General features: G+C 47.1%; 1 protein-coding gene across 1 annotated transcript in view; it reads left to right on the forward strand.

Annotated features, from left to right (window-relative positions):
- Positions 1-4,109: 4,109 nt before the first annotated feature.
- The window catches only part of C18H14orf132 (chromosome 18 C14orf132 homolog), a 56,138-nt gene continuing 35,971 nt past the window's right edge, over positions 4,110-24,276 (forward strand). The window contains exons 1-2 of the mRNA XM_042234990.2: positions 4,110-4,177; positions 6,997-7,237. Of these exons, the coding sequence (XP_042090924.1) occupies positions 4,110-4,177; positions 6,997-7,237 (309 nt within the window). The remainder of the gene's footprint in view (positions 4,178-6,996; positions 7,238-24,276) is intronic.

Genomic DNA, 24,276 nt, shown 5'->3' on the forward strand with positions numbered 1-24,276 from the left:
TGAGAGTGAAATGCAGGCAAGAGAGGACTGAAGGACAACTCCTGCATGTACCAGGAGGCCTTTGGGGGAATTAGCAAAGGCACTCCTTCCTTGGGACAGATGCGGCCTCTAACCCAAGCACAGGATTCCACAAGAGGAACATGGCTGGGTTTTAACCCCACCTGCCTCTCTGCTTGCACTCTTGTGCAGTGTGCAACATGCGGAACAGTACATGGAAGACGTGGGTAGAGCCAGTACCTGCTTGTGATGGAGCCCAGTGGAAATCAGAGCTCAGTGCTGGCCAGGTTAAATCTGAGATGCCATTAGCCATCCAGGGGCTTCCCTGATGGCTCAGTTGGTAAAGAATCTGCCTGCAATGCAGGAGACCCTGGCTCAATTCCTGAGTCAGGAAGATCTGCTGGAGAAGGGATAGGCTACCCACTCCAGTATTCTTGGGCTTCCCTTGCAGCTTAGCTGGTAAAGAATTCACCTGCAATGTGGGAGACTGGGGTTCAATCCCTGGGTTGGGAAGATCCCCTGGAGAAGGAAGAGGCTACCCACTCCAGCATTCTGGCTTGGAGAATTCCATGGATAGAGGACTGGGCAGGCTACAGTCCACGGGACTGCAGAGTTGGACACGATGTGTGACTAACTTTCAACTTTCAGAGGCTGCTGAATAGCCAGTTGGATGGGCCCATCTGGAGCTCAGGACAGAAGTCTGGGAGTCCTCACTGGATCATTACATGCCTGGATGCAGTCACCCAGGGAGAGCTATAGAGTGATATTTCTAATGTGCAGACCTACCTGTGAGATGCTTAATCAGTGGGTGAGGCCAGCAAGCTGCCTAGGAATTAAAATTTAAGGAGATCCACTCAAGGTGCCACAAGTACAAAGCTGGCACCTGAGAGTACATGCCACCTTAAATTTTGTGTCTTCTTTCATCTAATCCTGGTCTGGCGTAATTCAACAAAGAAAGGATAGTTGGTGGTGCTGGCACAAATGAAAATTCATTTGGGAACGAAATAAAAAAGAACCTCAACCTTTATTTCACACCACACGTAAAAACAACAACAAAAAAATAGATCATAGACCTAAACACAAAAGCTTTAACTATAAAACCTTTGAGGGGATGGGAATTCCCTGGTGGTCCAGTGGCTAAGACTCTGAGCTCTCAGTGCAGGGGGCCCAGGTTCGATCCCTGGTCAGGAAGCTAGATCCCACATGCTACAACTAAGACCCAGAGCAGCCAAATAAATAAATAAAAATTTAAAAAAAAAAAAAAACCTTTGAGGGGAGGGGTGGAGGGGAATGGGGAAAATCTTCATGGCCTTGAGATAAGCAAAGATTTCTTAAATAGGACACAGAAAGCATGAACCATAATTAAGGGAGAAAAAAAAAAAAAGACCAGGTGGATTTCATCAAAACTCAGAACTTTTCTTTGAAAAACATCATTAAGAAAATTTAACAAATCACAGGCTGGGAGAAACCATGTGTAGTACATATATCTGGCATAGGACTTGTACCTGAAACACACAAGGGACTCTTACAATTCAGTAGTAAAAAGACTCAGTGGACATGAGTGTGAGCAAACTCCCGGAGACAGTGAAGGACAGGGAAGCCTGGCGCACTGCAGTCCATGGGGTCGCAAAGGGTCAGACACGACTCAGCGACTGAACAATGACAACAGTAAAAAGACAACTGATTCAATTGTTTTAAACAGAGATTAGAATAGACCCTTCATCAAAGAAAATATACAAATGGCCAATAACTAGCAAGAAAAAGAGAAGTTCAACATTATTGAGGAAATTCAAATTTAGACTGTAATAAAGTACCACCTTATATCTGATAGAACAGTTTAAGTTAAAAATGATGAAAATATCAAGTATCGTGACTTCCGTGGTGGTCCAATGGCTAAGACTCCCAATGCAGGGGGCCCAAGGTTCGATCCCTGGTCAGGGAACTAGATCCCACATACCACACCTAAGTGTTCCTAGGCCACAGCTAAAGATCCTGCGTGCCACAACCAAGATCGAAGACCCTATGTGTCCCAACTAAGACCCAGTGCTGCCAAATAAATGAGGAAATGAAAATAAATATTTCTTTAGAAAAGAAAATACCAAGTGATGCTGACAATATGGAGCAACTGGGATTCTCATACACTATTGGTGGGAGCATAAAAATGTGTGAAATGCTTGGGAAAACGGTTTGGCAGCTAATCACAAACATACAACTAATCAGTCCCATTCTCAGGTTGCTACCCAAGAAAATGAAAAGAAAAGGCTTGTACAGTGACTTGTGCACAGAAGTTCCCAGGTGCTTTATTCATAACAGCTCACAGCTCAGCCAAGAAGAATGGATAAACAAGCTGGGGTACATCCACGCATAAGACACTTTTCAGAAAAGAAATGGAACTACCAAAGCATGCAACACTATGGATGAGTCTCAGAAACATTACTCTCAACGAAGGAAGTCCAACAAAGAGTACAATATGTAGGATACCATCTGTAGAAAAATCTGGAAAAGACAAATCTGACCTGCAATTGTGGAAACATGATCAGTGTTTGCCTGAGGCTGGAGTTGGGGACTAGGGGTTGACTGCAAAAAGACAGGAGGGAATTTTGGGGGCAGAGTGGAATGTTCTATATCTTGATCATAGTTCTGGTTACACGGGTGTGTATCAAGATTCATCAACCTGTGTATATAAATCAGGTACATTTATGTAAGTTACGCATCAATAGAGTGTCTTAAAAACACTTTGAAAAGCCTGACTTAAAAGTTCGGGCTTTTGCTGACAACCCATCCTCTGGTCATTCTTGTCACTATGAGTGTGGTAACAGAAGAATGTTTTCTTTTGTCAAAGGACATGGTGATTAAATAGTTCTGTTCACCTCCAGGGCATGGTGGGTGTTAAACATGGACGCAAGAGGGGCTTCCTTGGTGGTCCACTGGTTAAGAATCCACCTGCGATGCTGGGGACCTGGATTCGACCCCGGGTCTGGGAGGATCCCACATGCCTTGAGGCAGCTGAGCCCGTGTGCCACAGCTGCTGTGCCTGTGCTCCAGAGCCTAAAACCACAACTCCTGAGTCTGCCTCCACAGCTACTGAAGCCCCGTGCTCTAGAGCCCGTGCTCCACCGCAGAAGAATCCACCACAGTGAGAAGCCTGCACACCGCAGCTAGAGAAAGACCACACGCAGCAACGAAGACCAGGCACAGCCAGAAATAATAATTGATAAATACAATCAAAACAGACTTACGATTGGTGGGCCCGTGCCTGTTCTTTTGATTAGAAATGAAGGAACTAGGGCCCAGAGAAAGACTCATCCAAGAAGACACCCTTGACGTAGGTAGGGACTACAGGGTGTCCCATCTCTCTCTTTCTTCAGAGCCGAGTCCTGGGAGAGGTCTGTGTTCCCCTGAGCAAGGCCACGCTTCCAGGGAACTGCACAAACCTTTCGTCTGTAGAGCGGCTTCCAGATAAGCCGCCAGTCCAGCGTTACTTAAAGAGTGTGTGGATCTGGCTGCTCACTGCTCAAAAGCCAATCACACAGGCCAGGCTGGTGGAAAGGAAAGTTTGTTTTATTTCAAATGCGGGCAGCTGGAGGAAGGGGAGGGTGGCAGACATCTGTCCAAAGGCTGTCTCCCCTCCACCAGGCAACCAGCAGGGTAAGAGCTCTTACAGACAGAGTGTGGGGGGCGGGCTATATGCAGAAACAGCACAGTCATCTCTGACAGTCATCTTCAAATTGGTCCCTGGTCGTCTGACCAGCGTCATCTTGGTTGTTTTAGGTGCAGTTAATCATCAGTTCCAGGTTCTATTTTTTCCCTATTTCTCTGAGGCCAATTCTGAGAACTGTGGCAGCTCATGTCCTGAGTACAGCCTGGTCATCATGTATTTAACGTCTCCACCTGGAGTTTTAGTGTCTGTAAGACAGCTCACAGGATATGGCTCAAAATATTACCTATAGCTCTTGAGAAAAAACTAAAGGTCCTTGACTGTGCTTAATGAGTACGTTATTATTACTCTCCTTTGAATGTTTTCCTTTGTTTTCCCGTTTCTCACTTGTCTTGATAGAATTTATTCTTTGACCACAGTTTTCCATAGACAAAAGGCAGGCAGAGGATACGGTATGGAAGGCCAAGGACCACAGGGCACTGTTGTGCTTCAAGAGTACACCGTGGTCACGGAGCAGCAACGGTGCAGGGGTGTGAACCCCGCTCTGCAGCCAGCACCACCTCCTGTGGCTCTCCCCACCTTCATCATCGCTTTGCTCGCCTCCTGGGGTCCTCATGAGAACATGGAAACCTGGATGTCTGCTCCCAGCAGTCTTACTGAACCTAGATGTCTGGTCAGGGCTATGAGGCACAAAGCAAGGAAATAAAGAACAAACAGATCAGAAAGGAATAAGTAAAATGGTTCCTATTTGCAGATGACAGAACATCCCAAGAAATTTATACACCAAAAAATTCCAAGAACTAATAAGTTCTAGGTTCTAGGATACCAGACAAACATAAAAAAAACAATGATATCTTTATATATTAGCAACGAACACATGAACAATAAAATGAAAAGTACAATACATAAAAATTTATAATCACTAAAAAACGGAAAGAAAAGGAAGAAATGTTGAGGTGTGCATTTGGCAAACACATCCAATCTTTGTATACTGTAAACTATAGAACACTGATGAAAAAAATCAAAGAAGGTCTAAATAAATGGAGAAACATACTGTCTTCATGGACTGGAAACCTAACATACTAAAGGTGTAATTTCCCCAAAATCTGATACAGAATAGTGTTTAATCAGCTATCTGAGCATCCTATGGCCCAGTGAAGTTGACAACTGTGGTCAGAATAGCGTTACTGTAGGGATAGACAGGGAAGCCCGGCATGCTACAGTCCATGGGGTTGCAAAGAGTCAGACTGAACAGCAACAAAAGAACTAATACAGACAACCCATAAGCAAGCCCACACCTGGGCTGAAACTTGACAAACTTGGTGTCACTGATCATCGCCAATCAAAAAAGGCTGGGCTTGTTCATAAAAGGGATGGGATAATAGATTATTAACATGGGAAAGGTGAAATTGCTGCCTTCAGTTCAGTTCAGTTCAGTTCAGTCGCTCAGTTGTGTTCAACTCTTTGCGACCCCATGAATCGCAGCACGCCAGGCCTCCCTGTCCATCACCAACTCCCGGAGTTCACTCAGACTCACGTCCATTGAGTCTGTGATGCCATCCAGCCATCTCATCCTTTGTCATCCCCTTCTCCTGTCCCCAATCCCTCCCAGCATCAGAGTCTTTTCCAATGAGTCAACTCTTCACATGAGGTGGCCAAAGTACTGGAGTTTCAGCTTTAGCATCATTCCTTCCAAAGAAATCCCAGGGCTGATCTCCTTCAGAATGGACTGGTTGGATCTCCTTGCAGTCCAAAGGACTCTCAAGAGTCTTCTCCAACACCACAGTTCAAAAGCATCAATTCTTTGGCGCTCAGCCTTCTTCACAGTCCAACTCTCACATCCACACATGACCACTGGAAAACCATAGCCTTGACTAGACGGACCTTAGTCAGCAAAGTAATGTCTCTGCTTTTGAATATGCTATCTAGGTTGGTCATAACTTTTCTTCCAAGGAGTAAGCGTCTTTTAATTTCATGGCTGCAGTCACCATCTGCCTTAACCCAGACCAAAAAATAATCAGTAAGAAAAGGGCTGAAATATGAAAACACAAAATTAAAGTTAAAAACTAGAGTATCTCTATGATTTCAAGTTGGGAAGGCATTTCTTCCACAAGGTCAACTCTAAAGTCAAATATTAATAAACTCAATTAAAATGAAGAACTGTTTTGATGTCTCCTCTTATAAGGGCACTAATCCCACTATGAGAGCTCTACCCTCATGACCAAGTGACCTAATTGCTTCTCCCTCACTTCCAAATACTATCAGATTGGGGATTAGGGTGAATTTTGGTGGCACAGAACATTGTCAGTAAGGCACTGGTCCCATTCCCTTGCTAAACTGTGGTTTGTGCTGCTGTCATGAGGTTGGCGGGTGGGGATGGCAGGGTGTGTGTGTGTGTGTGTGTTGAGTGGAGGAGGCTTGTTCCTTGCATGACCTTCTCCCAGACAGCTGTGCAGGCAGCTGGACCGGAAGCAGCAGCAGCAGCCAGGACTCAGCACAGGCAACACACAGCCTGTCTCCTGCCAGGGAGCCCTTGGAGAAGGACAAAACTCCCACCTGCTCCTCTGTGGTCCAGCCACCAGGTCAGGGTATCACACAGACATGCACACACAAGGGATAAGCCCCTTCTGGCATCTCTGCTACCATCCTCATCTGAGCTATGGCATCTGCTCAGTTTGGGATACTGCTGAAGGCAAGGAAAGATAGAAACAGAGCCATAAGGTATCAGCTGTGCAAGTTGCACACTGTGAAATTCTAGAAGGCATCGTTCACAGCTGAGTCTCCGTTCTGCTATTAGCCACACTGAAGCTCACATTTATTGAAGACACTATGTCCCAGATGCATGATTTCATTAAATTCTCTGCTTGTTTTCTTCCTTTTACAGACGATGAAACCCAGGCTCAGAGAGCCACTCCCTTGCCCAAACAGCAAAAGCAGAGCTAGGATTTAAACCTCCTCTGCCCAGCTTCAGGGTCCCCAGGACACCGGACTCTGGGCACAGGGTTGGCACAAAAATCTGTTAACCCTGACCCTGGCAGGTGAGCCCCATAAAAGCCCTGTTGGCCGCCCCCGGGGCCTGGGCGCCACAGCTCGGGGCAGGGCGCCCAGGGCGCTGGACTCGGATTCAGGGCTGGCTCTTGCAAGGACCAGATACGAGACCTCGGGCCTCAGCAGGCCCCTGTGCCCACTACTCCGCACCCCTCCCGGCAGGGAAGCAAGTGGGAGCGCTCCAGGGGTTCCGCCGGGCCCCGCCCTCGGGGGGCGGGGCTGGGAGCGGTCACGTGGAGGGGCGTCCAGTTCCCCCGCCCAGCCCGGGCCCCGCCCCGCCCCCAGGCTCCAAGCCCCCCGCCCCGCCCTCCACCAGCCGAGAGCGCAGAGCCGGAGCAGAGCACCGCGCGGGCTCGGGACCGGCCGCCACCACCCAGCTGCCGAGGGTGCCGCGCGGTTGCAAGAACCCCTGCTCGCTGCGTGGCCTTCTCTGGCCAGCTGTGCGGGCGGCTGGACAGCAGCGGCAGCGACAGCGAGGACTCGAGCGCGGGCGGCAGCCGCGACACCATGGATCTGTCCTTTATGGCCGCACAGGTAAGGGGGCGCCTTCCACTCGCGCCTCGAGCCTCCAAGTTTGAGCAGGTTCAGGGCCACGGTCTCGCCCTCCCCTCCGGGGCTGGGCGCGCCGGGAGGGGTCAGGCCAGGAGGTGGCGCCCGGCGGCGATCCGAGTCCCAGTCCTTTGTCCGGAGCTAGCATAGCCACCTGGTGCGCGCGTCTGGGGCGGCGAGCGCGGCTCCCGGGGGTGGGGCCGGCCTGAGCTCCCCGAGTCGACCTGAGCTCGGAGCCTGGGCAGTGGTCCTCTCCCGGCCCATCCCCCACCTGCGGGGTCCCCCTTCCGTTGCCCCAGAGCCCTTCAAGGCGAGGCAGCCCCAGATCCGTGCGAGCCCGGGTTGGGCAGACAACCTGGCTCTTCCCCATTGTTTCTTCCCGAGGCTCCGGGTAACCTGCCGCTTGCTCTGACCTCCGGCGCCTCCCACCTCACTTTTCTCGCCTTTGATGGAGACCACAGACTGTAGCCCGAGGAAGGCGGCGAGACCCGCTGTGTGACCCGCCAAGAGCCAAAGCTCAGAGCGCAGCAGCGGCGCTATCCTTGCTTTGCTTCATGCTGAGTCTGTAGCCTTCAGTGCCGGGCGCGATTGTTGTTCTTTCCTCGGCACAGAACAGGTTCCCAGTGGCAGACAAAACAGATGACCTCTCATCGCTTGGTTTTGCTCCAGGAGAATCCCCCGGTGCCTTGATCGTGGAGTGATCTTGTCGTTTGGTGCCTTAACTCTGAAGCTAGAACAAAGGCAAACGCCTGCTTTCCAGAGCTGTCTCTGGCCTTTCGGAGTTGCAGTCCGGTTCTCGGGAAGGTTCACCGCATTTGGGTTGGGGGAGTAAGTCCCCATGTACCGAGTTCAGACCTTGCACCTTCTGCCAGGTTGGTTATGTTGAGAGTCCAGTGGCAAGAAGGACCCCCAGGTTCCCTCTGTCCCCTGGGTATGTGGCAGGAGCCTCGCTGGCTGCTGTTTACTTTTCCAGGGAATGGCGTTTCAGAGGATCTCTCCCTTTCCCCCCAAACTTCACCCTGGTGGAGGCCTCTTTAAAAAGTAAAAGCGCAACCTAGGCCATGGGGACAGTGAGCCTCCAGTGCAGGTGATAATGGGTGCAGAATTCCCCAAGCTGGCTAAAGGGAACCCAGATTCCAGCTCTTGGCAGCCTCTTTACAGGTTTTCTGTAATGCCAGTTGCTTTCATGAGCCTTGCTGGTCTTTTTTTGCCTAATTTTCTGTCTCTTGTTTCTAAATGCATGTTTAGAAATATTGTCTCATGGACATCATTTTAGGCAGTGGTGATGGTAGCTGTGTGGAGACTGATGAGACTTCACCAAATTTATTTCTACAGGGAGAGGGGCTCACACAATGTCTACCTCTGCCGTCTGCCTCTGGTGGTTTAGTTGCTAAGTGGTGTTCGACTCTTGTGACCTCATGGACTGTAGCCCGCCAGGCTCCTCTGTCCATGGGATTTTCCAGGCAAGAATACTGGAGTGGGTTGCCATTTCCTCCTCTAGGGGATTTTCCCAACCTCAGAATCAAACTCTGGGATTGAACCCCAGTCCCCTGCTCTGCAGGCAGATTCTTTACCAACTGATCCCCTCTAGAGCCCACCAAACAGCTGCCGTTGCCATGGTTACAGGATAAGTTGATTACCGCTAACCCTAGGACTGGCTGAAGCTTCAGGAGTTGCTATGGTAACTTGACAAAATAAACTAGGGCTTTTCAACAGCTATAGGCAGAGCCTGCTCAGAGGTTGAGCTCTTTTTGTCTTTTTTGCTTTCAACTCATGTCTAATGTGGTCAGTTTATTTCTGTGGACAGATGTTTGGGCATTGATTACATGCTCAGCCCTTGGCTAGCTGCAAGGACAGAAACATGAAGTGCCATCAAATGCGGAAAGACATTTACTGAGCACCTGCTCTGTGCCAGACACGGACACTTGCATACTTGCTTACAGTAAATTCTAACACGTCTGACAAATCTATGACGTTGGTATTATTATCCCCATTTTACCGATCAGGATACCACACTTAAGTGAAATGAAGCAATTTCATTTAAAAAACAATTTCATTGGGTTAGCAGTAACCCAGGACACATCATTAGCAAGGAGGAACATGGGTTTCAAACCTGGCTCTGAGGATTTGTAAAGCTGCTAGATTTTCCAGCTTATTGCTTCCCCCGAGAAAGACACAAAATAAGGGACCAGGCGGACATATTTAAAGATGGCTCATCTGTTCTCCAAGCTTCCCAGGTAACTCAGTGGTAAAGAACTTGCCTGCCAATGCAGGAAGCCTAAGAGACATGGGTTCAATCCTTGGGTCGGGAAGATCCCCTCGAGGAGGGCATGACCACCCGCTCCAGTATTCTTGCCTGGAAAATCCCATGGACAGAGGAAGCCTGGCAAGCTATAGTCCATGGGGTCTCAAAAGAGTTGGACGTGACTTAGCGACTAAACAGCAACAGCTGCAGCACTTATGCTTGGCCACAGTGCGTGCTCAGCACAAGCTGGGGGTGTGCAGTGACCACCAGGTGGGAGTATATGTGACCAAGCTGCTGTCCCCACACGTCGGCAGGGGGCAGTTGGACAGAGACACGTGAACACCTCCATCCACTTGTTCAGCTAATGCTGAGTGCTGGCCTGATGCCAAGCTCCGAGTCAGGCACTGGGACAGGGATGCTGGGGGACAGGACAGTTGAATAGGATATACATTTTCTTTCTGGAACCTTGGAGAGCAGTGGAGAATGCCAGACCAGGCCATTCCCAGAAAGGGCGACTAAAATGCCTGGCATATAGTAGACCCTCCATGAGCATCTGTGAGATGATTGGAAGAGGGTAAGAGAAGATGTATGTACTCGAAAGGACAATCACAGGAAAAGACAGTGAATTGGAGATGCCACATGCCCCCGCCCCTGAACACCTGCTTATCAGTTCTTGAGCCTGGGGGTTCTGATGGATGAGAACTAGAGGCACATTCCCCCTGGTGGGCCTGGGAATAGAGGTATTCTAAACAGAGAGGCACGGAACTTCCCTGGTGGTCCAGTGGTTAGGAGCTGGCACTTTCACTGCCATGGGCCGGGGTTTAATCCCTGGTCAGGGAGCTAAGATCCTGAAAGCCGTGCGGTGCGACCAAAAAAGCAGAGAGGCATGGAGGTAGGAAAGCCCAGAATGTATCCACAGAATCCTCCAGGAAGCTGGAGGGCAGGGGGCGTCGTAGAATTGGGAGAGAGAGGCCAGGACCTGGTGGCAGAAGGTACTCACGGCCTGGGATGAGAAGCTCACACTGAAGCAGGAGACAGGGGGAGCCATGTAGGTGACTGAGCGCGAACGGTCTCTAACTGAAGCCGCGCCCTGGGAAGGCCTCAGCCTCAGCAGAGCCCAGAGCTGGAGGGGTGGATGGAGTAGAAAGCACACACCTGTTTGATTCACTGATGGAGTAGAAGAAACCACATCCTTGTGACTCCAAACCCCAAGTCTCTCTCCCTTCACCAAGTTGTGAAATATGATTTCTCTTTGTGGCTTAAAAAAAATTCTGGAGGATATATGCCATTTTAGATAGACACCCTTCTCAAAAGTTAAGCATCAAAAAGACACTGTTCTTGGATGTACAAAAGTGGACATCTGTTATCCAGCAGATCCTCTTATGCTGATGCACCCTCCCTCATGCTTGTACACGGGGCTGTGGGTCTGGGTTTAGAAGATGCTGTGGGTGCTGGAGATATAAAGACTCAGCTCGCTCCTGAGCCTTGGAGGCACTCTGCTGTCCTTTTCCCCAACCCCGAAAACACCCCAGCCCCTCTCTACACCGTCCCTGGGTCCCTGGAGATTCCAGAAGGGTGAGTGGTGAACAGGAGTATATGTTTTCCTATGGCCAGAGAGGGCCAGTAGAGGAAGGCTACCCAGACCCCTGGGAACCCAGAGGACGGGAGAAGTGCAGATATTGAAGACCGATCCTCAAAGCCCTGTGTTGGCAGTGGGGTAGCCTGTCTCCAAAAATGGCCCCAACCATTCCTTCCCTACCTCCTGGAGGCGCCTGCTGGCTCCCCATTAGGGGCTGGGAGATCTGATTCCCCGCCCCTTGATCTGAGCCCGGCTTAGTGACTTTTCTGACCAAGACAAGTAGTGTGAGTGGCATTCTGAGAAGAGCTTGTAAGAAACCTGCAGCTTCTACCTGGGACTCTTGGAGAGCTTGCTCTGGGGTAAGTCTGTGAGCTTCCGTCATGCATGAAATGTGGAGATCCTGAGACAGCCAGACTGAGGAAAGGGAAGGAGCATTTAAGGGGCCTACTGTGTGCTGGGCCAACACGTGGAATGAACTAGAGGTACAAGGAGCCCTGTTCGCGTGTTTCTAGGTTGTGACCCGCTGTAGAAAACTCAGGCCTAGGGCATAAGAACTCACTCTTATTTTTGTCTTCCATTGTCCCTACAGTGATGAGTCTAAACCCCGGAGTTCCCAAATGTTGCCACCATTAGAATCACCTGGAAACTTCTAAGAGTCCTGCTGCCCAGGTCCCTCCCTAGACACTCCCATCCAAGTCTGGAGCCAGGAGCCAGCATCAATATTTTATTTTCATCCCCTCGTTGATCCCAGTGTGCAATCAAGGTTGAGACCCAGACCCGAAACCCACACTGTAGGGCTGTCCCCCTCCTCTCTCTGGATGGAGCAAATCTTTGGCTTTCTGGTCCCTGTTAGGTCATAAAAAGCCATGTTGTCCCTGGAAGTCACTCCAGTATCAACTCAGCAAATTCAAATGTTGAGGCCCAGAATAATGGGAATTTGCTCCAGAACAGAGATCCTCATTTGGGATTAGCAAATGCAAACTATTATGCAGAGAATGGGTTAACAATGAGGTCCTACTGTTATAACACAGGGAAGTACACTCAATACGCTGTTATAAACCTTAATGGAAAAGAATATGAAAAAGGATATCTCTCTGTCTATCTATCTGTGTATCTATATGTCAATCATTTTGCTGTATAGCAGAAACTAACACAGTATTGTAAATAAAATTTAAAAGAAGAAAAAAGAAAATTGAGATTCTCCCTTCTTCCAGACCATCCCTGCCGCAGGTGGGAAACCTGGAGCTGGAGGGGGTGCCTTTATTATTCTCAGGGTACAGACAGGGAGGAGATGGAGAGACAGAGTGGTCCGGCTGGCAGGCAGGGGAGCCAGGAGGGGAGCCTTGTCTGCCGACCACAGGCCTGTCCTTCCCCTCGCAGAGCAGTTCAGAGGCTAGGGGACAGGGGGGACCCAAGAGCCTCCATGGATCAGCTTCAGGGAATCATCAAGCCTCCAAGGAACATGAAGTATCATGATCAGGTACATTTTGAAACAAGTTCTTAAATCTGTATTCGTTTCCTAGGGCTGCCATAACAAATGACCACAATCCGGGTGACTTAAAACAACAGAAATGTAATCTCTCCCAGTTCCGGAGGCTCCAAGTCCAAAGTCAAGGTGTCGAGAGGGCTGTGGTCTCTTCGAGGGCTCCTGGGAGGACAATCCCAAGCCTGTCTGTCAGCTTCACGGTGTGGTCTGCAACCACTGTGTCCGTGGCTGGCAGCCACACTCTGGTCTCTACCTCCGTGGTTACCTGGCCCTCTGCCCACGTCCCTGCGTCTCTTCTCTTCCTCTTCTCAGCACACTAGTCATACTGGACTAGGGCCCACCCTACTAATGTCACCTTCACTTGAGAGCATCTGCATAGATCTTATTTTCAGTTCAGTTCAGTTCAGTCGCTCAGTCATGTCCAACTCTTTGCAATCCCATGGACTAGCACGCCAGGCCTCCCTGTCCATCGCCAACTGCTGAAGTTTACCTAAACTCATGTCCATTGAGTCGGTGATGCTATCCAACCTCTTATCCTCTGTCACCCCCTTCTCCTCCAGCCTTCAATCTTTCCCAGGATCAGGGTCTTTTCAAATGAGTCAGCTCTTGGCATCAGTTGGCCAAAGTATTCGAGTTTCAGCTTCAACATCAGTCCTTCCAATGAACACCTAGGACTGATCTCCTTTAGGATGGACTGGTTGGATCTCCTTGCAGATCGAGGAACTCTCAAGAGTCTTCTCCAACACCACAGCTCAAAAGCATCAATTCTTCAGCACTCAGCCTTCTTTATAGTCCAACTCTCACATCCATACACGACTGCTGGAAAAACCAGAGCCTTGATTGGATGGACCTTTGTTGGCAAAATAATGTCTCTGCTTTTTAATATGCTGTCTAGGTTTCAAGTAAGTTCAAATTCACAGGTCCTGGGAGTTAGGACTTGTCTATATCTCTGGGGGAGGCATAATTTAACCTATAATAGCATATTTTTTAAAATTTTATTTATTTTATTATTGTTTGGTTGCACTGGGTCTTCGTTGCTGCACAGGCTTTCTCTAGATGCAGCGAGCGGAGCTGCTCTTCCTTGTCGGGCTCAGGCTTCTCGTTGTGGGGGCTCCTCTTGTTGAGAAGTCTCCAGGCGCATGGGCTTCAGTGGTTGTGGCCTGCAGGCTCTGGAGCGCAGGCTCAGTAGTTGTGGCCCATGGTCTGAGTTGCTCCCCGGCATGTGGGATCTTCCTGGACCAGGGATCGAGTCCGTGTCCCCTGCATTGGCAGGAGGATTTGTATCCTCTGTGCCACCAGGGAAGCCCTCACATAGGGTCTTAAGATCCCTAAAGAGTGAGATCTTGGTTCCTGTTAGTGACCACTGGTCTTTGAGAGGCAGTGGAGAGATCACTTCTCTAAACCTCAGTTTCCTCCCCTGTGAAATGGGGACAAAATGGCCTTCCTCGTGGAACTGTTCATCTAGTCATTCAGCAAACATCTCCCACGTGCCAGGCCCTCCCTCTGGAGCGCTGAGGGGCAGAGGGTCACAGGCCCTGCCATGTGATAATGTGACAGGCTGGAGTAAACGCAGTTGCCCTGTACCCCAGAAGAGGCATTTCCCCCAGCTTAGGGGTTCAGGGAGGCTTCCGGAGGTCCGAATTGAGCTGAGTTTGAAGGATGCATAGCGGGTTATGTAGACAAAGGAGTGAGGACCCTCCAGGCTGGGGCAATGACATGGCACGGATGGGACTTGAACGGTGTCTCTTGTTGGGAATGAGGGGCGCAAGCAGTTTTTTGTTTGGGCCGAGCAGCAGGTCGGGGGGTAGTGGAGATGAAGCCAGCGGGCAGGGAGGTGGGAACTGGGGCCAGGTAGGTGGACTCACGGAGTGGAGCAAGATGGGGTGGGGGACTGCAGTGACCCGGGGCACAGGGGCCCGGCCTGGAGGGCACACAGGTAGCGGCCCTGAGCTCCAGGAGTGTGCTTGTGCCGTGCAGACACACAGGCTGGGGGGCTGCAGGTGCTTGTGGCTGTTTTAAGAAAACGGAAAAGTCTGATGCTTCCAAGCAGTCTGGATTTTCCAATGTTGACAGCTAATTAAAATCTTTATTTTTCTGAATTGGAATATAATTGCTTTACAACATTGTGTTCGTTTCTGCTGTACACAGGAGTGAATCAGCTACAGATGCACATATATCCCCTCCTGTCCCTCCCCGCCCCGCCCCTCTAGATCGCCACAGAGCCCCGAGCTGAACTCCCTGTGCTTACACAGCAGCACCAGGGACTGGCTTTGTGGAAGACCGTGTTTCCATGGATGAGGTGGGAGTGGGGGAGGCTGCTGGCAGTGGGGAGCAGCGGATGAAGGTGTGAAGGTTTGCTTGCTCACCCCACCTCCTGCTATACAGCCTGATTCCTAACAGGCTGTGGACTGGTACTACTTGCTAGGCAGCAGGTTCCCACTCGCTGTCTATTTTACACATGGTAGTCCCTGGTGGCTCAGAGGGTAAAGTGTCTGCCTGCAATACAGGAGACCTGGGTTCGATCCCTGGGTCAGGAAGATCCCCTGGAGAAGGAAATGGCAACCCACTTCAGTACTCTTGCTTATGTCGGGCCTAATCCCCCAATTCAACCGATCAACCATGAAGTGATCTGTTTTAATTACTTATTGCTTTCCCTGGTGGCTCAGCTCGTAAAGAATCCACCTGCAATGCAGGAGACCTGGGTTGGGAAGATCACCTGGTGAAGAGAAAGACCACCCACTCCAGTATTCTGGCCTAGAGAATTCCATAGACTGTATAGTCCATGGGGTCGCAAAGAGTCGGACATGACTGAGCGACTTTCACTTCAATATAATTTCAGCTAGTTAGTGGCTTAAAACAATCATTTTGTTCGTGGGACCAGAATTTGGGAAGAAGTGGGCTGGGCAGTTTGTGCTCCGATGGTGTCAGCTGGGGCCGCGGGGCTGAAGTCTAGACGTGCATCACAGCTTTCCTTGTGTGTCTAACACCTTTGTGCAGCCTGACCTTTCTCTCCACTTGGACTTTCATCTTGCAAATGTTTATTTAGGCAAGTAGGGCTCCCCCCTCCTCTCCCCACATGGTGGTCTCGGGGTCATTGCCTGGTACTGCCTTCCTTCGCCAATCAGCATTCCCAGAGGGACCCTACGAAGTTTCTTGTGTTCCCGATTTGGAAGTCCCAGAATGTCACAAACGCACATTCATTTGGTCAAGAAAATCCTGAACGCAGACCAGACTGAAGGACAGGGGCATCAGAGTCCACCTTTCATGCAGAAAGCAGCACACACACCCGGGGAGGGAAGGATGGATGGCAGACGTCTTTGGAGGCAGGCTACACCTGGACCAAACAGAATAGGTCTGTGCGCTGGATTCACCCTGGGACTGCCAGTGCAGTAAGGATCTCTAGACTAGACAGATGTATGTAGAGCTTGGCAACACCTTGTACATTTCCAAGCCCAGGAGAGAAGTAGATTATTACTAAGGAGCTAGACCAAAACTTTATCAGGCTGAACCATATGAAGTTACTGATATTTGACCATTTTGACTTACAAAGTGACAATTTCTTATCATTCAGCTTATTAGGTACTAACTAGAAAGACAGTAAGTTCTTTTGGTTTGTTTTGATATTAATTATATGCTGTTTATTTTATATATTTATTTTATTTTTTAAAATTAATGGTTTAACTTTTTATTTTGCATTGGGGTCTAGCAACTAACAGTGCTCTGTTTCGGGTGAACGATAAAAGATCTCAGCCCTACGTGTACAGGCGTCCGTTCTCCCCTAAACCCCCTCCCATCCAGGCTGCCACATAACAGTGGGCAGAGTTCCATGTGCTACACAGTAGGTCCTTGTTGGTTATGCATTTAAAACATAGCAGTGTGTACATGACCTTCCCAGACTCCCTAACAACACCTTCCCCCGTCCTTCCCCCAGTCAACCATAAGTTTGTTCTCTAAGTCTGTGAGTCTCTTTCTGTTTTGTAAGTTCGTGTGTATCACTTTTTTTTTTTTTTTGGGGGGTTCCACGTGTAAGGGACCTCGTCCAATGTTTTTCCTTCTCTGTCTGACTTATTTCACTCGGTGTGACAACCTCTAGGCCCATCCCTGTTGCTGCAAGTGACAGTCAGTTTTGTGCTTTATGGAGGGAAAAGGGCTGTGAAACCCAGGAAAGGAGGGTCGCTGCCTGCTGGGGAGACTTGAGGGGGCTTCCTGGGTTTGAGGAGCATGAGCCTCCCCACTGCTATCTCCCTCTGTAGCCCAGCTCTTAGAAGCTTGGCCTTGCTGGTGGGAAGACCCAGTCACATCTGGATGGATCTTCCCTTGGGTGAGTCTTTCTAGAAGACAGACGCATGGTCTAATCATAGCTGAGATGCTGATACACCCACTGCCATCCCCTCTTCTCCCATCATGCCACGCCGGGACCTGGAGATGCTCACAGTTAGTTTGTATTTCAATCATTCTTCACAGAAGGGAAAAAAAAAAAAACACAAAAGGCTTCTGGTCAAGCTGAAGAGATGAGTCTCTTGAAATGGCTGTTGCTGCAGTCGTGCCCGACTCTTCACGACCCCATGGACTGCAGCCTACCAGGCTCCTCGGTCCATGGGATTTTCCAGGCAAGAGTACTGGAGTGGGTTGCCATTCGTAGCTGCACTCAAAGGCCTGCGGGAGCATTCTGAAAGATCTGCAGGAAGCCAGCAGAAGTTTCCCCTCCCCCGAGGAGGCACCACGCTGCCCAGAGAATTCTAGGGAGTCTGGAAGTTTGCTGCTTAAAAAATGTTTTCCCCTGCCAGTGACTGCTCCTTTTTCTTTAAGCAAGAATTATCATTAAAATACAAATTGTCTATTAACTCAGATGTTTTTTGTTTTGTTTTGTTTAAAAATTTGCTTTTATTGAATTACAATTTTCAATTAAATTCTCAGATCTTAAGTACGCATGTTCAATGAGTTTTGACAAATGCCCACATGTTTAATGCACATTCCTATCAGGATATAAACAAATAAAATCAGATATCCTTAAAAAAAAAAAAAAAAAGACTTCTACAAAAATGCCAAAGATGCTTTACTGAGAGTAGCCAAAACTGGAAGGAAAATAACCATCAAAAGGAAAATAACCATCAAAAGGAAAATGGATTTTAAAAGTGCAGTAGAGCAATCCGATGGAACACTACTCAGACTACAAGGAGCAATAGCTATAATAACATGGATGTCACTCAAAAGCACAGCTAGTGAAAGCAGACAGACATCAGAGTGTGAACTCAGTGACTGCATTTATGTGAAATTTATGAGCAGGCAAACTCAGCTATGGAGACAGAAATCAAAATAGTGGTGTCCTCCGAGGTGGGTAAGGGGGTTGGTGAGTGGGGATTAACTGGTTGGGGACACAAGGGAACTTTCTGGGGAGATGGTTTTAACCAAAGGGCTTCTCTTCGTGTGCTTTGAATTGTCATTTAAAAGATTTAAATATTTTATCACTTTAATTAGACTTGCCTCGGGAGAGCATGTAGTGCTACAGTTTTGCAGCTGTGTAATGAGAAGTTAAGGAAGATGTAAAAATCTGTAATAAGTTTTGTAGACCAAATTTCTAGATAGTGTGTTGAGTCAGGGTATTCCATCTGACTTGAAACAATTGCACCTCCCAGAGGCGATGGCACCCCACTCCCGTACTCTTGCCTGGAGAATCCCATGGATGGAGGAGCCTGGTAGGCTGCAGTCCATGGGGTCTCGAAGAGTCGGACATGACTGAACAACTTCACTTTCACTTTTCACTTTCATGCATTGGAGAAGAAAATGGCAACCCAGGGATGGGGGAGCCTGGTGGGCTTCCGTCTATGGGGTCGCACAGAGTCAGACATGGCTGAAGCGACTTAGCAGCAGCAGCTGCAGCGGAGCTAACAGAACCAGGACGTTTGGAGATGGATTGCACATTTCCAACTGAACACTTGAGTGTTTGTGGAGCACCTGCTGTCTGCTCTGCCCAGCTGTGGGGGGTCTGAACCCAGCTCTTTCTACTCTGAGATGATGGAAACCCATCTCTGTTTACTCCACCCTCATTCTCTTCTCTCAAGATGTCACAGTACCTTCCCAGCTTGCGCTCAGTTGCTTTACATTGCTGCCCTTTATCAGATGGTCAGGAAGTACCAGGCAGACCCTGGGTTGAATAATATGTAGAATCTTACTTCCTAATCCTATGACAGCCCCAAGGAATAGGCAATTTTAAGATCCATTTTATAGGTGAAAAAACTGAGGCTTAGTGAGGCAAAGTCACATGCCCAGGGCCCACTGGAAGAATGCAAACTCAGATCTCTGTGCCTCTTCAGCTTATTTTTTTAAATCCAGTCTCATAATCTCTGCCTTCTGACTGGAGTGTGTGTAAACCACTTATATTTAATGTAATCGTCTATATGAAAAGTGAAAGTGTTAGTCACTCGGTCATGTCTGACTCTTTGTGACCCCATGGACTGTAGCCCACCAGGCTCCTCTGTCCGTGGAATTCTCTGGGCAAGGATACTGTAGTGGGTAGCCATTCCCGTCTCCAGGGGATCTTCTGGACCCAGAGATTGAACCCAGGTCTCCTGCACTGTAGGCATATTCTTTACCATCTGAGCCACCAGGGAAGCCCAATTGTCTTTATAGTTGGGTTTAAATTTCCTATTTATCTCACTGTTTCGTATTGGTCCCATCTGTTCTTGGTTTTCCTTTCCCTCTCTTTCTTCCTTCTTTGGATTCAATGAGAATTTTTAATTCTCCCATATTATCTCCTCTCTTGGCTTATTATTAGCTGTAACTATTTTGTTATTTTGATGGTTGCTTTTATAGGATTTATCTTTAGCTTATCACAGTCCATCTACAAGTGGTATTATGCCACTTAACATGTAAGAACCGTATAACAATACACTTCTATTTCTCCCCTCTCAGCTTTTGTGGTATTAAATTAACTGTTGCGCATTTCATTTCTACATGTGTTTTAAACCTCATGTTATATTGTTATTATTTTTTTAAGTCAGTTACCTTTTAAAGAGATTTAAATAGTAAGGAAAAAACTTTAAATATTTTCCCATATGGGTACTATTTCCAGTGCTCTTTATTGCTTTGTGTAGATCCATATTTCTGTGCGTTATCATTTTCTTTCTGCCTAAAAGACTTTAGCATTTCTAGTAGTGCAAAACACTGGTGATGGATACTTTTGGCTTTTGTATGTCTGGGGAAAAATGTCTTTTTTTTTTTTTTGGCTTTCATATTTGTTTGAATTCATTTATTTATTTGGCTGAGCCAGGTGTCAGTTGCAGTGTGGGGTCTTCGATGTCTGTTGCCTCATGCAGGATCTTTAGTTGCAGCTTGTAAACTCTTGAGTTGCATCATACGGCATCTCATTCCCTGACAGGGATTGAACCAGGGCTCCCTGCATTGAAAGTGCAGTGTCTTAGCTGCTGGACCACCAGGGACGTCCCCTGCCTTTCATATTTGAATACTTATTTTTTACTGAGCATAGAATTCTAAGTTGACTGTTTTTCAGTGTTTTAAAAATATTGTTCCACCATCTTCCTGAGAAATCTGCTGCCATCCTTATTCTATTTCTTCCAACATAATGTGTCTTTGTTCGCCCCTTTGTCTGTTCACAGTTTTCTCCTTATTGATTTTGGGCGCTTTCATTAGAATGTACCTTAGTGTAGTTTTCTTCATGCTGCTCATTTTTAGGGTTTGGGAGCTTCTTGTATCTGTGAGTAGATACTTTTCATCACAATTTAGAAAGTTCTCTGCCATTCTTTCTCTCCCCTCCTCCCAGCTTTATTGAGATATAGTTGGCATATGACATTACATAATTTTAGGGGGTACAACACGATGATTTCATACACATATATATTGCAAAAAAGATTACCACTCTCAGTTGAGTTAACATCTGTCAATTCACTTATTTACAGTTCTTTTTTTCTTGGGATGAGAACTTTTAAGATCTGCTGTCTTAGCAACTTTTGTATATACAATGCAGTATTGCTAACTATAGTCACTGTCCTTTACATTGTATCTCCAGAACTTATTTATCTTATAACTGAAAGTCTGTACTTTTTAACTAACTTCATCCAATTCCCCAACGACCTGCCTTTGGAAAGCACCAGTCTTGTCTGTTTATATGAAGTGTTTTATTTTTCCCCAAGATTCTATGTATAAGAGAGATAATACAGTATTTGTCTTTCTCTATTTGGTTTGTTTCACTTAGTATGATGCCCTCAAAGTCCTTCCAATGTGTCTCAAATGACAAGATTTCCTTCTTTTTTAATGTCTGAATTATATATATATATTATATATTACTGATAATATATACACACACACACGGGGCCTCCCAGATGGTGCTAGTGGTAAAGAATTGGCCTGCCAATGCAGGAGATGCAGGATATGTGGGTTTGATCCATGGGTTGGGAAGATCCCCTGGAGTAGGAAGTGGCAACCCACTCCAGTATTCTTGCCTGGAAAATTTCATGGACAGAGGAGCCTGGGACTGCAAAGAGCTGGACACGACTGAGCAACTCAGCACATAGACACACACATTTGCTGTTGTTCAGTCACTAAGTCGGGTCCCCGACGCTTTGTGACCCCGTGGACTGCAGCACGCCGGCTTCCCTGTCCTTCAGTGTATCCTGCAGTTTGCTCAAACTCATGTCCGCTGAGTCGGTGATGTTATACAGCACCTGATGCTCCGTCGCTCCCTTCTCCTGCCCTCAGTCTTTCTCAGCATCAGGTGAGTCATCCTTTTGCATCAGGTGACCAAAGCATTGGAACTTCAGCTTTAGCATATTCAGGGTTGATTTCCTTTACGGTTGACTGGCTTGATGTCTTATGCACACATATTAATATATATGATATTTCCTTACCTGTTCACCTGTCAATAGGGACAGGTTTTCAGTGTCCTGGCTATTATTGTAAATCATGCTGCTGTGAACATGCGAGTGTGGATATCTTTTCAGGATAGTGATTCCATTTCCTTCAGGTATACACCCGGAAGTAGAATTGCTGGATCATATGCAGCTTAATTTTATTAATTAAATTAATTTTTAAATTTAATTTTTGAATCCCTATGCTGTTTCCCGTAGTGGCTGAACCAATTTATATTCCCGTTAGAGGTGCACAAGTGGCCTATTTTCTCCACATCCTCACCAACACTTGTTATTTCTGTTTTTGATACTAGTCATTCTAATAGGCACGAGGTGATGTCTCACTGTGGTCTGATTTTCATTTCCCTGATGGTCTGTGATGTTGAACACCTTTTCATGTACCTGTTAGCCATTTGAATATCTTCTTTGGAGAAATGCCTATTCGGGTCATCGGCTCGCTGTTAATTAGATTATTATTCTTTTACTACTGCGTTCTGAGTTTTCTGTTATTTCTTTACACCTTTTTCTGTCCCTCCCTCTTTCTTTTCTCCTTTGGTGGCTCTACTTATATGTATATTCAGTTCAGTTCAGTCGTTCAGTCGTGTCCTCCTCTTTGCGACCCCATGGACTGCAGCACGCTAGGCTTCCTTGTCCATCACCAACCCCCAGAGTTCACCCAAACTCATCCCCACTGAGTCGGTGATGCCATCCAACCATCTCATCCTCTTGTCGTTCCCTTCTCCTCCTGCCCCCAACCCTCCCAGCATCAGGGTCTTTTCAGATGAATCAGCTCTTGGCATCAGGTGGCCAAAGTATTAGAGTTTCAGCTTCAACATCAGTCCTTCCAGCGAACACCCAGGACTGATCTCCTTTAGGATGGACCAGTTGGATCTTCTTGCTGTCCAACGGACTCTGAAAAGTCTTCTCTAACATCACAGTTCAAAAGTGTCAATTCTTCGTCACTCAGCTTTCTTTATAGTCCAACTCGCAAATCCATACATGACTACTAAGAAAACCATAGCTTTGACTAGATGGACCTTTGTTGGCAAAGTACTGTCTCTGGTTTTTGATATGCTGTCTAGGTTGGTCATAGCTTTTCTTCCAAGGAGCAAGCGTCTTTTAATTTCATGGCTGCAATCACCATCTGCAGTGATTTTGGAGCCCCAAAAAATAAAGTACGCCACTGTTTCCACTGTTTCCCCGTCTATTTGCCATGAAGTGATGGGACCAGATGCCATGATTTCATTTTCTGAATGTTGAGCTTTAAGCCAACTTTTCCACTCTCCTCTTTCACTTTCATCAAGAGGCTCTTTAGTTCTTCTTCACTTTCTGCGATAAGGGTGGTGTCATCTGCCTATGGGTTATTGATATTTCTTCCAACAACCTTGATTCCAGCTTGTGCTTCATCCAGCCCAGCATTTCTCATGATGTACTCTGCATCTAAGTTAAATAAGCAGGGTGACAATATACAGCCTTGACGTACTCCTTTTCCTATTTGGAACCAGTCTGTTGTTCCATGTTCAATTCCAACTGTTGCTTCCAGACCTGCATACGGATTTCTCAAGAGGCAGGTCAGGTGGTCTGGTATTCCCATCTCTTAAAGAATTTTCCAGTTTGTTGTGATCCACACAGCCAAAGGCTTTGACATAGTCAATAAAGCAGAAATAGATGTTTTTCTGGAATTCTCTTGCTTTTCCATGATCCAGCGGATGTGGGCAATTTGATCTCTGGTTCCTCTGCCTTTTCTAAAACCAGCTTGAACATCTGCTAGTTCACGGTTCACGTATTGCTGAAGCCTGGCTTGAATTTTGAGTATTACTTTACTAGCGTGTGAGATGACTGCAATTGTGCGGTAGTTTGAGCATTCTTTGGCATTGCCTTTCTTTGGAATTGGAATGAAAACTGACCTTTTCCAGTCCTGTGGCCACTGCTGAGTTTTCCAAATTTGCTGGCATATCGAGTGCAGCACTTCCACAGCATCATCTTTTAGGATTTGAAATAGCTCCACTGGAATTCTATCACCTCCACTAGCTTTGTTCATAGTGATGCTTCCTAAGGCCCACTTGACTTCTCATTCCAGGATGTCTGGCTCTAGGTGAGTGATCATACCATTGTGATTATCTGGGTCATGAAGATCTTTTTTGTATAGTTCTTCTGTGTATTCTTGCCACTTCTTAATATCTTCTGCTTCTGTTAGGTCCATACCATTTATTAGGCTAACTAATATAGCCTCACAATTCCCTGATAATGGTTCATTTTTTAGAATCTTTTTTTCTGTTTGTGTTTCATTTTGGATAATTGTTACTGATATATCTTTAAAGTTCACCAACATTTTGTTTTAAATATCTAGTCTTTGCTAATCCCATTCAGAGTATTTTTTACCTCAGACATTGTAGTTTTCATGTCTAGAGGTTTAACTTGGGTCTTTTTAAAAATATTTTCATCCTCTTCTGAAAATGTTCAGTTTTTCCCACAGCTCTTTGAACATATGGGATACCATTATAACAATGTTCAAGTGTCCTCATATACTGGTTCTAAACCCGCTTCAGCTCTGGGCTGGTTTTGACTGATAGCTCTTCCTTCTTATGAATTGCATTTTCCTGCTGCTTTTCATGCCTGATAATTGTTGATTGGATGCCAAACATCATGAATTTTACCTTGCTGGGTGCTGGATGTTTTCGTATTCCTGTAAATATTCTCAAGCTTTGTTCTGAGATGCACTTATATTACTTGGAAACAGTTTGATCCTTTTGGGTCTTGCTTTTAAGATGTGTTAGGCAGGATCAGAGCCATTTTTAGTCCAAGAGTAATATTTTCCCATTACCGAGGTGAGGCTGCTCTGAGTGTTCT

This window comes from Ovis aries, chromosome 18 (genome assembly GCF_016772045.2).
Source record: "Ovis aries strain OAR_USU_Benz2616 breed Rambouillet chromosome 18, ARS-UI_Ramb_v3.0, whole genome shotgun sequence".
Taxonomy (NCBI): domain Eukaryota; kingdom Metazoa; phylum Chordata; class Mammalia; order Artiodactyla; family Bovidae; genus Ovis; species Ovis aries.